At 57.6% G+C, this 15,918-nt stretch overlaps 1 protein-coding gene across 1 annotated transcript; it reads left to right on the top strand.

Annotated features, from left to right (window-relative positions):
• The first annotated feature begins 10,663 nt into the window (after positions 1-10,663).
• GDF7 (growth differentiation factor 7) lies at positions 10,664-15,617 on the top strand. Its single transcript, XM_026519530.4, has 2 exons — positions 10,664-11,057; positions 13,807-15,617. The coding sequence occupies exons 1-2, from the start codon at positions 10,664-10,666 to the stop codon at positions 14,766-14,768; spliced, it is 1,356 nt and encodes a 451-aa protein (XP_026375315.2). The 3' UTR covers positions 14,769-15,617.
• Positions 15,618-15,918: the final 301 nt, after the last annotated feature.

Raw genomic sequence — 15,918 nt, 5'->3', positions numbered from 1 at the left:
TGCACAAGTGCTTAGACCACTCTAAGTGGGGTTTTCTGCAACGGCTTCCGTGTTGGTACCGCTGTAAAGCACTTATAAGGCTGGAACTAAAAACCATTAGTAGGGGGTAGGGGAGCTTGAGGCGGAGGAAGAGGGGGGAGAGAAGACATAAAGTGCATCCTAGCCAGCAGTGCAACGCCTGCGTGCCTCCAGACAGCACAGTGTCCTCGGGGCTCTGGAGGACGGGTGCCAAGGGTAGCTAGGTCAGGAGGCTGCAGGCACCACGTGGGGCCTTGTGTGCCACACCCAGGAGTTTATACTTACCCTGAAGAAGAAGTGAGTGCGCTCCCAGAATGAACAAAGGGAAGAGTATTTCAGGATGGGGACGGCGGTGTGATGACCAATACTGTCCTAGGAAGCCGAGGCCGGAGTCAGCGTGGGCCTCAGTCTGGAACGGACAAGGTGGGGCTGTGAGTGAGGCGTGCTTCACCAGAAGCGAGATTCTGAAGCAGAGGAGGCAAGTGGGGGATCCCCTAGAACCCTCACTGCAGAACAAATACAGACAATGTGGATAGTACAAAAATGACATGGAATCCACCACTCGTTCTACACCAGACGCAACAACTGTGAACATTTTGTTGTTCCTCCCTCTTGACATTTGTTCTATACCCATATATTTATTTTAAACGATACAAAATCTTACTGGATGTACTGTTTTGTAACTTGCTTTTTCCTGTATCACCCTGTAAGCATTTTTCCATGTTAAATTACTTCCCGAACCATCATTTTCAATCTTTACTTAGGACGCCAGGTGCCGATCTAGGATATCTTACCTGTCCAGGCCTTAAGCTACGGATGCATGATGGAAAGGTGGGGTGTGTGGCTGGAGAGTGAGGGGTGATCTTTTCAAGGCTACCTAGCTGTTTGTGCTAGATACACCAGGAGGCCGTGTGGGAGAAAAGTGCTAATGTGTCAAAAACCACTTTGGTGAGTCTTTGTGTCCTTTGTTGAGTCAAGGAAGGTCTCAGGAGATGGGGAGAAGAGCAGTAAGACCAAGAGCTTAACCTTTTTGCATTAAAAAGTAATGGACATTTTGGGGAGTTGCTTGTCGGCAACTTCTGAGCTCTGGGAGAGACGGGGGGCACCCCAGCCAGGTGGAGAAGGACGCTGCTGGGATGGTGGCATTCCGGGGCAGCCGCGAATCCGTTCCGCTCTGTGATGCTCTTCCAGGACACTCCCCACTGCCTGGGGCACAGCGAAACCAGCCTTGCTGTTTGGATGCTAAAGGAAAGGGACTGCCGAAGTCTGGAGAACTTGGGTGCATGCACAGGGACACGAAATTTTCAGTGGCTTTGATAACCACCACCAGACATTCCCCAGGAGGCTGGGCACAGAGCTCCTCCCCAAACCCGCTCCAGCCCTGGATTCATTTCCTTAAATCCTCTCGAATTTGTTAAGGGAAAAGTGGTATTTCTTGTTTTAGAAGGACATGTATTTGATTCCTAGTGAGGTTAAACATATTTTCACCAGTGTGTTGGTCTCAGAATGTTTCTTTCTAACGCTCCTGTTTATTTCCTTTGCGTGTGTTAAAAATTGGGCTGTTCGTGTTTTTCTTACTGATTGGTAAGAATGCTTTATAAACGAAAGATCCTAACCTTTTCTGATACGTATTATCCCGTTCGTCTTTAACTTCTTTTTTCCCCTAAGTTTTTATTTTGAGAAAGTTTCAAACTCACAGAGAAGTGGTCGGTTCATACCACCGGTGTGCGTCCTTCACCTGGACTCACACTGGGTTTTCGAGATGGAACCCACAGACGACCAGGGGAGGAGGCAGGGCTGGACAGCGGGGGCTGAGGGCCTGGGTCAGAGCAGAGGCCCAATCTGGGCAGGGGGAGCTCACATAACCCTCTGGAGGCCCCCTGAATTGAGAGGAGGAGGCAGGACTTGATACCCTCCCGTTGACCAGACCAGCCTCCGGTTGTGGGCCACCGCAGGAGGGGTCTGACCTGGGTGAGGCTGCTCTCTCCAGTCACCACAAGTCCCAGGGAGGACTGAGCAGCGACTCCATCCTCCCAGCAGCGAGGGGGTGAGCCGTTCAGCCCCAGAGAGGGAGAGCGTACGGGGCAAAGAAGCTGGACAGTTGTTAACACTGCCATTTGCCTTCTCCTTTCTTTCTCTGCGTTTTTCCTGACACACTGACGCGTTCCTGGCAGACGCCATGACACTTCACTCCAAATACTTTGGGGTGCGCTTTCTTAGAAGCCTTGTCCTTCTTCACCACAATGCAGTGGTCATACTCAGGAAATGGGACACGGACACCTCACTCTCACCTAACATACGATCATAGTCCAGCATGTTCACTTGACCAATAATGGTTTTTATGTACAACTGCTCCCCTCTCCTCCCAGTCAAGAATCGAATTGAGGGTCATGCATTGTATTTAACTGTCCTGTGCATTTAGTCCCCTTCATTCTACGGTGCCCAGGCTTTTCTGTCCTCCGTGACGCTGACATCTTCGAGGGGTCCACACCAGTTCTGCACGTCGCTCCTCGGCTGGTATTTGTCTACTGAATTCTCGGGGTTCGACGCAGGTGATCAATCAGGGGCCACGTGATGCCATTGTCTCCCATGATTGGTGATGTTGAGCTGGATCATTTTCCTAAGGTCAGTTCTGTTTTTTGAACTTTTTACATGCAGGTTTTAAGATTTTTATGTAGTCCCAACCCCGGATATTCCTCTGGGTGGTTTTTGCAATGAAATGATACTTAGAGAAGTATTCCTTACCCCAGACTGTATAAACAGTCACAAATTTTCTTCAGATATATTTTCTACAACCAATTCTTTGATTCACTGGGAATTAATTTGGTTTATGGCATGAGATAAGGGTCATTTTCCCCCCTAAATACTTAGGTAGGTATCCAGTACCATTCATTGGTAAGTTTTTTTGAACAATTTGTCCTTTCTTCCACTGGAATCGTCACCACGTTGTGTTCTAAATACTCACAGACACTATTATTTGCAGACATTGTGATCTGGACTCGCTATTCTGATGTCTTGATGGGTCAATTCAGCTGCGAGTGCTACGCGGGAATTCCTTTACACTGATACCTAATAATGAAGCTCTCCGAGGCAGATTGATTGTTTTATGGTCTAAACAATGTGCATCTGTTTTTAGATGGAGGAGAAAGAAGTGAGAGAGATCCCCGAGGAGAGACGAGGGCTGGGGTACAGAGCGTGGGTGGGACAGTGACCCACATGTGACAGTTGGGCAGACACACATCCATCCAGCCTGAACCTTTGGTGTGGTTGGAAACTCCTTCCTCTTCCTCTATTCTGTCCACCTGGCATTTCAGTACCATATATCGCAGGCATCTTCCCATGCCACACACCGAAATCTAACTCAGTCTTATAACAGGGCAAGAGCCAGCCACGTGAGGGTGTATCATAACTTACTTTATTATGACCCTATCAAAAGCCATTTTGGTAACTTATAGTTTTCATGATTTCCTCGGTTTTAAAAATGCTTGTATATTTATCTTTACTTCCGTGAGTGTCCCCATAATAAGTCAAATTCCTACAAGAGTGCTAAGTCAAAGCACTTCTTTCTTTCAAATGTTGCTGCTGTCTTGGAAAATCTATGAACTTTCATTCCTGCCAAGGATCTGCAGAATGTCTGCTTGTCCACTGCTCACCAATAATGGGTTTTATCTTCTGTGGCTTTACTCACCTGGGAGATAAAGAAAAAATGGCATCTCACTGTTCTTCTAATTTGCCATGATTGGCTGGTGGCTTCTGGGATTTTGATTCTGTCACCCAGTGTTTTCCTAACTCTCTCCGATTTGTGTCCCCAGCAAACAAGATAAGCATTTTCATTAGAGCCCTCCAACTCTTTATCCAACCGGGAAGGAAGTCTGGGAGGACTTCCCCAGCACCCCAGCTGGGGTGTTGCCCTAAATTAAGGTATTATTTAAGGTATTATTAAGGTATTATTTAAGCTATCTGGGGAAGTGGGGAGCACGGGGTGGGGGGTGGCCATGGCCTGGGGTCACGTTCCAAGTTTTGTAGCCAGCTCCTTCCTGAAGAGGGCAGCCTCCAAGACTGCCCCTTGCAGACACAGATCTCACAGATGCCTTTGCCACATGGGGCCAGAAGACCTGAGAGAGGCCACCCAACTTGACGATCCTGGGTTCCCAGGTCAGCCCCAGGATGCTCCCACGGGACACTCTGCTGTGGGAACCATGACACTTTTTGGTCCCAATGTTCTCACCCTCGGGGGCAGGTGCAAGTTCTCCCATCCCAGACTGGGGGACACAAATGGATCTTCCAACTCTGCTCCTGACCCAGGCCAGGGCTCCTCTTTGACCAAGATTAAAGGACTGGGCATTCAAAATCATTGACTATTCTAAGAGTACCTGTTTTTTATTCCAAAAGGAGTTTTATTTTTTGTAATCTTATGTGTCTACAAAGGTCTCCAAGAAAATCTCCAGAACACTCAGACTACTGATATTCATAAGATAGCAAGCTGACAGAAGGGAAATGTCTCAAAGACAGTGGCCATACGGAGGATGCTGGATGTACAGGTAAGAGTGACTAGCTTTCCAACTGGTTAAACTGAGACTTGCCCAGAAAACAATAAAAGCCACCATTTATTGTATTGAGCCAGGCACTGTGGTAAGGACTGTCCCTACTTTCTGCCCTTTACGCTTTGGCACACCCTGACAGGTGGGAATCCCGATCTCCACTGAAAGATGAGCAGATGGAGGACTACAGGTTAACTAACTTAACCAAGGTCATAAAGCCAGTGCCCTGCAAAGGTGGTTTGCAAGCCAGGTCTTTATCATGACTCCATACTGTAGTTTCTTTCCTGACCTCCGTGGAGGCCTGTGGTGCTTGCCCCTCATCTCCCAGGATGCCTTACAGCTCCAGGTAACCTGGTTCAACTACAAGTTCCCCAGACTGGCAGGGCCATCCTGGTCTTTGCAAATCTGAGTGGGCGGGAGTTCTGCCACACTGTGATGCTGTTATACCCAGTGACCAGCAGATGGCAGTGTCCACCAGCCCTTCATCACTTGTCCCAAAGGGAAAGAAGGGCTCTGAGAGGTCCCCTGTGGAACTTCCAGGAAAGAAGCCACCCACTCCTTTCTTCTCTGTCCCCTCCCCTCCCCCACTCAGCAGCCTGGGGGCCAGGGGGCAGGTCGAGCAGGTGGTCCCTAGGACAGGCTGCAGCCGATCTGGTGTGGATGCCAGAGCTGTTGCCCGGTAACCTTCGGAGAAGCAGCCCTGGGTTGAGTATGGGAAATTCCTGGGAGCCTGACGAAGGCTGGGGCATCAGACATGGGGCTGGGCCAGAGCCTTGCTGGAATCTTCCCCACCTGCAGCCCAGGCAGCCCCAGCCCAGGTCTTTCTGGGGGAGAGGACGGCTGCAGAGCCAGCAGCCCAGGATGCAATGGTAGGTGGCTCCCTCTTCGGGCCTTGGTCACCATCTTCCTTTCACACCATCCCAGGGAGACTGTCTTCAGGGGAAGAACCCCAGGCTCACCCCGGGTCCTGCCTCCTCACCCCTAACCCTCTCTCCAGCTCTGAGCTGCAAAGGCTAGAGGCCACGGTGGGTCCAGACTGAGGAAGGCCCCTGGCTGGGTCCCTGGCAGTGGGCCCCACCCTCACATGCCCTCTGCCTCTCACAGCTGGACCCATGGTGGCCATTTGATTGTCAACCTCACTGTGCATTTGCCAGGAAGGCCTGAGGGACATGCAGCCCAAGGTTGGGGGCTGGATTTGGATTCTTGTCTCTAGACTCTCAAAAGCATCAACCAGTCATAGCCAGGGGGCATCTATTTTATCTTCCAAAATACTGCTTGGCTGCAGGGACCCAGAACCCTTCCAGAATACTGCTTGGCTTGCCTGGTGGCTAGGGCAGAGGCTGAGCCTTCAGCTGCCTCATCTCCACGGCGTCTGAGGCACAGCTGGGATGAGACCAGCCGAGCTGCATGGACAGCAACAGCACAGGATCACAGAAGGGACCCACCATCCCAGATGGTTCAAGGCCAAGGAACAGAGCGCGGACCGCTTCCCTTCCCAGAGACTTGGCTTCCTTGTGGACAGCAGAAGCCGTGGAGCAGGCCATCTCTAAGGGACCTCCCGCGCTCCTGTCATCAGACAGGGAGGCCCAGGCTGTCTGGTGTGGCAGGAGACCTCGTTGGAGGCTGAGCGGGCTGCAGCTGGGGCCGGTGCAACTCCTGGGGCTTGAAGGTCACTACGAGGTGGCTCTAGCTGCCGGAATCCCGGACAACAGCTGACCCTTGAGTCACAAGGGTTTGAACTGCACGGGTCCACTTATACATGGATTTACTTCAATAAACACAGGACAATACTGTAAATGGGTTTTCTCTTCCTTATGATTTGCTCAATAACATTTGCTTTTTCTAGTTTATTGTTAGAATACAGTACATAAAACACGTAAAATACAAAATGTGTGTGATAACAAAACCCGACTGTTTATGCTATCAGCAAGGCTCCTGGTCCGTAGCATGCTATTAGTAGTTAAGTTGTGAGGGAGTCAGAATTTTTTTATTTTTGACTGCGCGGGGGCAGGGGGGGTGGCGGTGGTGGTGCCTAACCCCTGCCTTGTTCAAGGGTTAAATGTAACTTCCTACGAGGCATCAACCCAGCATGGCAGGCTGGTGCTCCAGGTGACACATGACCTCCGTCGGTAAAGGTGCTTCCGAGAGAGGTTGTCCAGGTACACCCATAGCGCTGGGACGCCCCCTGTCCCCTATGTCACAAAGCCTTCCGAGAGCTCTGAGCGGGAGCAAGTTCTGTAAGTTCTTCACACTGCACCTGTGATGGCCACAAGCACAGCCTGGGGGCCAACTTGTCACGATTCAGGTATGGCTCGGAACGTTGGCCCAAATAACTCAAGATCTTCCTTTAGGTTCTGGGTTTCTATGACCTGAACCAGAGTCCTGGGGCTCTGAGAAAGCAGACAGCTTCTGCAAGGAACAGAGGAGCAGCAAGGTGCTCTCCACGGGAAGGGTGTGGAGGTGAGAATGTGGGGACCCTTCCTGCCCAGCCCGGTCAGTGAACACCCACCCCACCCCCAGGCTGCTTTTACCCCTCTTGCCCCCTTGCAGCCAGTCTCACCTCTTCTCTTGGAGATGGAAACAGCTGGAGTCTGGAGTTCTGGGGCTTGGGGAGCGGTCAACAGACTGATGAAGAACGGAAGTGAGAAGTCCCCGGTTTTCTGCAGCCCTCTCTGAACTTCCTGCACGGGCCTCAGGGCCTCATCCACAGCTTCCCGGGGACTTCTGGGGCAACGCAGAGGACAGATGAAACTCCCTCGAAAAGCATCATGAAGAACACGACTTCCAGGTCCTCAGGCCGGGAGTGGTAGCTCCCTCCTGCCTGCCCCACCTACCAAAGGCTCCCCGCAGCCCCCAAGAGGAGACCCCAAGCAAGCGGGGGGGGGGGCAGCCTGGCTTGTGCGCCCGCCCATCGAGGGCCACCTGCTCCCCAGACCTCAGCTTCAGAGTCAGGGACAGAGGACTAGGAACTCCTGGTCTCGCATTTCTCTCTCCTGTGGGAGGGCACCAGCTTCACTGCAGACATACTCATTCCTGGGCCCCAGGACATTCGGAGACAGGGGTCAAGTCAAGCCCCGGGTGTGGCCGGACCCGCTAGGCCATCAGGTCACATCACGTAAACTTAGCAGTCGGAGCGCAGGCTCCCGCTCGCAGGTCCTGCTCTGAGCTCTGCGGCTTCCGCAGCTGGAGGCAGGCCCTGCTGCCGGGGATGACAATGTGCTCCATGGCAGAAGTCGTGAGCTCCTTGCTGGCAGCAGCAGCGGGAAGGAGTCCCCAGCATGATACTTTCATGGTGTTCACCTGGACCGGACGGGAGAGTTTATTCTCTGCCAAGAATTGTCCAGAGAGCTAGAGAGGAAAGGCGGGACACTCTGCCTGTTCACCAGTTCACCTGTTCAGACCAAGCCATTCATATGCCTGCCTCCCCTGTGGGCAGCCAAGGGTTGGGCAAAAACAGCTGGCGACTCCGGGCTCTGCACTTGACCCTGCACAAGGTGTTGAATTTCTCTGTAGCTCTATCTTCGTAACAAACAGTTACTGTCACGATTTCAGGGGAAGGAGACGGAGCCAGACGCAGCCCAGGCGTCCCAGTGCCTCCCTCCTCTCTGGGCTCAGCTCTAGGGTGTCCCCTGCTGATGCTCGAAAAGCCCCCCAGACCTGGTTTCCCATGCATCCGTCCTGTGCATTGCTGGATCAGCAACACAGAGAAGGCGATTGGCAGTTAGTATTTACTGGAAAGAAGGAATGAATTGGGGGATGGATAAATGACGAAGGAACGAATGATGACCTCACTTTACAGACAAGAAACACAGGTGAGAGCGGTTAAGTCCTGGCTCGAGCGCAAGCAGCTGGCGGGCGTCTTTTCCAGAGCCTTTCCGGTGCCTATGAGCTTCTTCCCTCTGGGCCATCATCGCCCTTGGGCCCCAGAACAGCCTGGGTGCAGGGAGGGTGGGGGGCAAGGCTACCGAGCCTCATCCATGCCAGCCTGTTATCCTGGCCACACCCCAACTCCCTCAGGGGAGAATCCTCCCATTTTACAGATGAGGAAATTTGGTCTCAAAGAAGCTAAGTGGCCTGCTCCCACTGGGGCAGCAAGAATGCAGTAACTCCAACCTAATACTGACCCCTAAGCCCAAAGACAGCCGCAGGGCAGGGGAATCACATACAATCCACACACGTGTATTTGGCACAGACTATGCCACGTCTGTGCCAACCCCTTTCCATTTTCTCCTTGCTATTAAGAGGTCAAAGCCAGGACTAGAACTTGCACTACTGACCTTAGCCCAAGGTTCTGGGGTGTTTGTACAAATCATAATCAGTTGAGACTGTTCACCTGTGGCTGTAGGGGGAAGGAACTGAGAAAGGCAGCAGGGCCCCAGCACTGGCAATGGCGGAGAGACCCCTGGCTGGGCTGCCAAGAGCCAGTGTCTCTAGGATTTCTGCAGGGCCCTTTGTACCAGCACCACCCAGAAAGGAAGACCTGGGGCCAAGGCCTTGTCTCTGGCACTCCATCCTCAGTCCCAAAAGCAGGGTGGGTTAATGCAGCCCTTGTTGTCCCAGTCCCCCACTGCCCTTCCAAAACACATTTTCCCACACTAATAATCTTAGCTCTTTCTCCTCTGTCCACGGGATAGGCCTGGGGTCTGGGAGGAGTGGCCCCTGGGCCAGACCTCTCCTCCTGCGCCCACCCCTCCCTGGTGGTGATGAGTGGACAAAGTGCCAAGATGAGCGGCCACTGAGTCTCTGCGGTGGCCTGCAAGGCGATGACGAGGAACCGACCCCGTCTAGACTTCCAGTTCGGTAGCAAATGCAAATTTAAAGGCTAAAGAACGCATCTGCGCGCTTGGAGGGTCCATCCGGCTCAGGCCCTCCGTCTGCCTAACAGGACCTCACCCATGCGCTAGATGTTCCCGCACTTGGGTATGTCGGGCTGCCGTGGAGCTGAACCGATCAATACCGGTCAACCACCTCCCTGCCCTACCGGAGTGCGCTCCGGGGTGCCGCCGCCGTGGCCACTGGGGGTCCCCTTCACCCATCACCCATAACCGCAGCCAGAGAGGTACGGAGGCACCACTCTGGGGCTCTCGGCTGCCCGCCCTCCCGACTTCTGGCCGCGCCCCAACATACCAGGTAGCCTGTTTCCGTTGGCCGGCCCCTCTAGAAGGCGGGGGAAGGTCATCCCTTTTGACGCACAAATGAACCCGGGGCGCTGCTCCCGCGCAGAGTCCCCTCATCACCCCGGGGCTGCTCCCGTAATTCCTGCGCTCCTCTGGGATCTCCGCTCCAGCTTAAGCGCACGTTCTCCGCCCAAACCTTTTGCTTTCCGACTGTCGGTCCAGGTCCATCTGTCTTTCCGGCCTGCCCTTCCAGGCACTGGCCCTCTCTTCCCTACTGGTCCCCTCCGATGCTCCGGCCGCGCGCTCTGGTCTTTGGAGGCTGTGGCAGGCTGGGCCACCTTAGAACCGGTGATGAAAAACGCGCCTTTGTGGCAGCCCTGCGCGCCCCTGTGGCCTCCCTACGCCCTTGTGGCCTCTCTGTGCGTCCTGGCCCCGAGGTCCCGGCAGTGACCGGCGGGGCCGAGTCCTTTCGCGGCCCCACCTCTGGCGTCTCGGGCACTCACGGAACTGGAGCGGGCAGGGGGTTGGGTGCTGCTACTCCGCAGGGGAGTGGGGACGAAGCTGAGCGAGTGCGCGCGATGCCTCGTAGCCTCGAACTCGGGAGGGCGCGTTTGGCTGGGGCGCGGTGTGGGCGGCGGGGGGGGGTCGCACTGCCGTGGGGAAGGGAGGAGGCGGGGCCCCGGTTTGTGGCGGGAGCCTCCGGCGGGTAATACTCGCTGAGCGAGAGTGGGGGCGAGGCGCTACGGCGCGGGGAGGAGGCTCCTGTCCCGGACTCCGCGTTAGGCCGGAGTGGGGGGCGCGGTGCTGCCACGCCAGTGTTCAGCAGGGGGCGCTGCTCCGGGCGTTGGGCGGGGGTGGGGTGGGAGGGGGGGGCCGCGACTTGCTGCGCACACTTCCCCCATTATTAAACACTATGTTCAAAAGGCGCCGGGGGACTTCCCGGAGCCACGGAGCCCGCGCCGCCCGCCCGCCTGGCCCACGGAGCCCATGGACCTGAGCGCGGCCGCCGCGCTGTGCCTCTGGCTGCTGAGCGCCTGCCGCCCCCGCGACGGGCTCGAAGCGGCCGCCGTGCTGCGAGCGGCGGGGGCAGGGCCGGTCGGGAGTCCGGGGGGCGGCGGCGGCAGCGGCGTGCGGACCCTCGCCCCGGCTGCGGGCGTCTCCGCTGCCCCGGCCGCCGCGGCTCCCGGAGCCCGCGCTTCGCGCCGGGCCGCCGGCTCCGGCTTCAGGAACGGCTCGGTGGTGCCGCACCAGTTCATGATGTCGCTTTACCGGAACCTGGCCGGGAGGGCTCCGGCCGGGGCAGCCGCCGCCTCCACCGCGGGCTCTGGCCGCCACGGCCGCGCGGACACAATCACCGGCTTCGCAGACCAGGCGAACCAAGGTACTCACGCCTCTACTGCGCCCGTCCATCCTGTCCGCTCCTAGGCTGAGGCCACCGCCGGAGCCGAGCCCCAGCTCCAGACCCTTCGGGGCGCGGCCCCCTCACGTCCCAGCCTCAGGTGGTGCAAACTCCGCCGAGGCCCACGCACCCGAACCCGCTGGACTGTGGCGAGAGGGCTGGGCCGGTCCCTCCGCCGGACTGTCCTGGCCCTGCCGGCCCGGCGGGTCCCCTCGAGGAGGCAGGATCCGAAGCAAGAAGGGGCCCGGGGCCGAGAGGGACGGCGCAGTGATGGTGGCGGTGGCAGCGGCCGTTTCATTGCCGCAAACTGCAGCTTCTAGTCTCCTGGGGGCCGCACAAATTGGGGGGACCTCGGGGGAATGAGGGAAAGAGGCAGGCTGAAGTTTGGCCCTCCGGGAGAGGCTGATGGCATCACCAGGTACACGGAGCTCCCCTCTCGGCAGGCTGTGTCAGGGTGGAGGTGTGTGGCTACGGGTGCGTGTGCCCGTGCTGGGCCCCTGGGACAGCCAGAGGTGGAGGACTCCAGTCGTGTGAGGTGGAGAGGATGGTCAGTGAGCCCCTGCCGGAATGCAAGCTGGGAGCAAGCACCCCACCTTACTCTGTCCTGGGTCCTTCAACAGTAGGACGTGGGTAGGACTGTGGTGGTTGCTGTGTGTCATCTGGATTTTATTAATCTCTATTGAAGTCATTAAAGCAGACAGATAGGGAAAATTTAACTAATTTCAGGCGGAAATGCAAGTAATGTTGGCCTTAATTCTATCCAGCCAGAGACCCAGCATGGAAGGCAGGAGGGAAAGAAAGGGAAATAGGGCTGGAAAGGAAGCAGCAGACGGGCTAAGCCTGGGAGGGTCTGCGGGCCGCACAGCCCAGCCCCTGGCCTGGGAAGGCAGGTAGAGGTGGTGTCGTAAGCAAATACCCACCTCCTCCAGCACACACACAATGCTACACACAGACCGCTTTATCTTGGGTGCTGGGACCTCCTGGGCCCACATGGCTCTATAGTTCACTGGGAACTATCAAGCCTTCTCAGAAGGCCTGGTGTGCCCCCGGGACTGGATGCTGGAGTACTCCTGCAAAGCCCGAGTCCTGGGTGGACAGGGCCAGGGAAGGCCCCAGCCCTGAGGCTACTGTGTGCCACCCCCCCATGCAGGACAGGTGGGTATGTAGGACTCCGAGCTGGCAGAGGCGCCCGCTGCTCTTTCTTAGGTAGACTGAGGCCTACTGTTAGCCTCAGCCTGAGCTAAATCTTTTCCTGGGGAGCTCTGCTTGGCTGGCAAAGCTCTGAGGGCACCTCTCCTTCCTCCCTCTGAAAGGATGGGATGCAGGGGCAGCAACTTGTAGCTGGGAGATAAGGCAGGGGAAGCTCAGGAAAAGTGCCCCAGGGAGCCCTGGGGGAAAGCAGTGCAGGGAGGAGGACGCACTTGCCCGGCACTTTGAGCCTGCCTCCCTCTCCACTCTGAGGTTCAACTTGGAGCAGGGCTCCTTGAGGTCCCCAGAAGCCACCGACAGAGCCCAGACTTTGGACGTCAGGAGGTGAGGGCCTGGCCGCAGTGGTCTGTGAGCAGATCTCCAGTGGTGGGGGCAGCCTGCCCAGTCACTCCAAGTTTGGGGCAAAATGAAACCATATGACCCTCTTCAAAGGGAGCTCCTTATCTGCTGCTCGGTGGAATTTCACTTTTTTTTTTTCCTGAGCCCAAAAAGAAAAAAAGTGCCCACGACCAGAAATAAAACCCCCAAACTCTGAGAGATAAGTCATAACGGAGGGAAAGAGTATGTCTGGAAGGGATCGGTAGGTCCTGGAGGCGAGACCTCACCGCAGCAAGGAAGGCAGTCCCGGGCTGCCCCCAACCCTTCGGAGAAGGTTCCTTGCACTGCTTTGCCTCCTGCCGCCTCCATCGGAGGTCGCGGAAAGCTGGGAGAAGCTAAGCCAGGAGTTTCCCATCGCGACCAGCAGCGCTCGCCGCTAGGAGACCTTGGGCCGAGCCCCCCCCCCCCCCCCCGGGCCTTAGTTCCCCTTCAGCATAGCCCGGAGGCCGGATGCACTAGAGGGTCTGCAGCCCGGCTGACGCGTTCCCCTCTGGACGACTCGCACGCAAGGCCCAGCCTGCACGGGAGATCGTGGCCGGCGGGAGTGTCCAGGCTGAGCTGGGGAAGAGAGGTAGCGCGAGGGGCAGAGTTTTCAGGGGACATGAATTTTCCGTTTTCGCACAGCCGGGACTTCGCGGCTGTCCTGGGGCCTCAGTAGGGCAATCTGAGCGGTCCCCGCACAGCGCAGGACCTCGGCCTGGCCTCCGTACTTTGGAAGAGGCGCAGGACTTCTGAGGCGCCCACCCAGCCTTCTGTCCGCCACCCGCCCAAAAGTCTGGCTTCGGATCTAGGCCCCGCAACCCCGTGGCTCTGGGTCGGGGAGCGGGACTGTAGTGGCATCGGGTGTAGGGGTGTGGTCCTGGTCCCGTGGCTCGGCCATAAGTGAATGCCCGTGGGTTGTCGCGGTGGCAGAAGCCCCGGTCCCGATAATCGATAGTCAGGGCGAAGGCTCCCCTTACCCTGGGCCAGGCTGGCAGCTTTCTGGCTGGGCCGAGACTCGGGGGCGGGCGCCGCCTCCCGTGGGCTCACTCCCGCATCCCGGGCAGTGGGGCCATTTGCAGTTAGGAGGCCCCGCGGCCGGGAGTGCGGGCTTCGCTCTCCGCTCTCACCGCGCTCTTTCTCTGTCTCTGCCCGACTCCTGCAGACGAATCGCCAGCCGAGACCGGCCAAAGCTTCCTGTTCGACGTATCCAGCCTTCCCGACACCGACGAGGTGGTGGGAGCCGAGCTGCGCGTGCTGCGCCACGAGTCCCCGGAGCTGGGCCCTGGCGGCGCGACTCCCCCGCCGCTGCTCCTGCTGTCTACGTGCCCCGGCGCCGCCCGAGCGCCGCGCTTGCTGCACTCGCGGGCCGCCGAGCCCCTGGCCGGGGCGCGCTGGGAGGTGTTCGACGTGGCAGACGCTGTGCGGCGCCACCGCCAGGAGCCGCGCGCCACCCGTACGTTCTGCCTCCTGCTGCGCTCAGTGGTGGGTCCCGCGCAGGGCCCGCTGGCACTGCGGCTGCTGGGCTTCGGCTCCCGGGGCAGGGGCCGCGCGGCCGCGGAAGAGCGCGCTCTGCTCGTCGTTTCCTCCCGCACGCAGAGGAAGGGGAGCCTATTCCGCGAGATCCGCGCCCAGGCCCGCGCGCTCGGGGCCGCGCTGGCGGCCGAGCCGCCGCCCGACCCGGGACCCGGCCCTGGGTCGCCGACGGCGGTCATCGGTGGTCGCAGGCGGCGGCGGACAGCGCTGGCCGGTGCGCGAGCGGCGCAGGGCAGCGGCGGGGGCGCGGGCCGGGGCCACGGGCGGAGGGGCCGGAGCCGCTGCAGCCGCAGGCCGCTGCACGTGGACTTCAAGGAGCTGGGCTGGGACGACTGGATCATCGCGCCGCTGGACTACGAGGCGTACCACTGCGAGGGCGTCTGTGACTTCCCGCTGCGCTCGCACCTCGAGCCCACCAACCACGCCATCATTCAGACGCTGCTCAACTCCATGGCGCCCGACGCGGCGCCGGCCTCCTGCTGCGTGCCCGCGCGCCTCAGCCCCATCAGCATCCTCTACATCGACGCGGCCAACAACGTGGTCTACAAGCAGTACGAGGACATGGTGGTGGAGGCGTGCGGCTGCAGGTAGCCTGCGGGCCCGGCCCGGACAGGGAGGGGGCAGCCGCGCCACCGAGGAAGCCCTGCTGAAGAGCATCTGCGGCCGGGATCTGTCGCCGAGCGTGCGTGCGCCTCGGACTGTGGCCCCGCGCCCGCACGGTGGAGGGGGAGCGCACGTCCACACTCACACCCACACACTCGCTCGCTCACGCACACATTTACGTTGGGCAGCGTCGGAAAGCCCTGGGGAGAGACGACCTGACGCTACCGTGTACTCCGCACATGCACCGTTGAACCCACCGCCCCCTTTTGGAGAGAGGATGATGTTTCTGTTCATGTTACAGGAACAGGCACTAAATCGCGTAGAAATGGGTTAGGGAATTGGGGGTTCCAGAATGGGTGAATTAATGGGGGTACTGGAGTAGGTTTGACTCACCCCTTTTTGGTTGTGGCTGAGTGTGGGGGAAGGCCTGGCCGGGTGGCTGAGTGCTGGTGTTGCCCCCGGGACAGATACAACCGCTGTTCTGCCCTTTCCGAAGGTTTGCGTTGCATGGAGGCCATTTACTCTGTGAAGGAACAGCTGCAAAAGGCATGTTTGTTGTTTAATTTAAAAATCTAAGGTGCCCCTTCAGTTTTGAAAGGGAACATTTGTCGGAAAGAATTCATGATGGAACTACCCAGATCTCTGCAAAGGTCAGCACTACCCTGTAAAAGAAAATCGGCTCAATTGGGAATGATCTAGAATGTGGAAAAAAATGTTTTTCTTTCGGGGGCAAGTGAAATGGAGGAGAGGTTAGAAACTGCCAGTCTGAACTGATATGAACTTGGGGGTGGGATGGCATGTGCCAGGTTCTGCAGCTCCCAGGCTGGGCAGCTCAGTGTGGCCGCGGTGCCTTGGGGGGTGCCGGGGAGGAGGCTTCGTGCAGTGGCTGGGAATGGGGAAAGGCGGGCAGCTGTGCCTTTTCCTAGAGACCTGCCAGGAGGTTTTGCTAAGGAGCTGGGAAAGAAGCTCTTAGGGCTTTGAAAGAGGCGGGGAGGCGTCCTGGGGCGGGCTTCTGCAGAAGGCTTGGGCTTGTCTGCCAGGTAGGCGCAACCCTCTCCAAATGGTGCGCTCAGAATGGGCCAACATGTGCTTGCGCTTAGCTATCAAGTCTGTGTTGGCTTTTACACGCTTTCACTGT

The sequence above is a fragment of the Ursus arctos genome, unplaced genomic scaffold (assembly GCF_023065955.2).
Source record: "Ursus arctos isolate Adak ecotype North America unplaced genomic scaffold, UrsArc2.0 scaffold_8, whole genome shotgun sequence".
NCBI lineage: Eukaryota > Metazoa > Chordata > Mammalia > Carnivora > Ursidae > Ursus > Ursus arctos.
The sequence above is the reverse complement of the archived record's forward strand: the minus strand, read 5'-3'. Positions and strand labels throughout refer to the sequence as shown.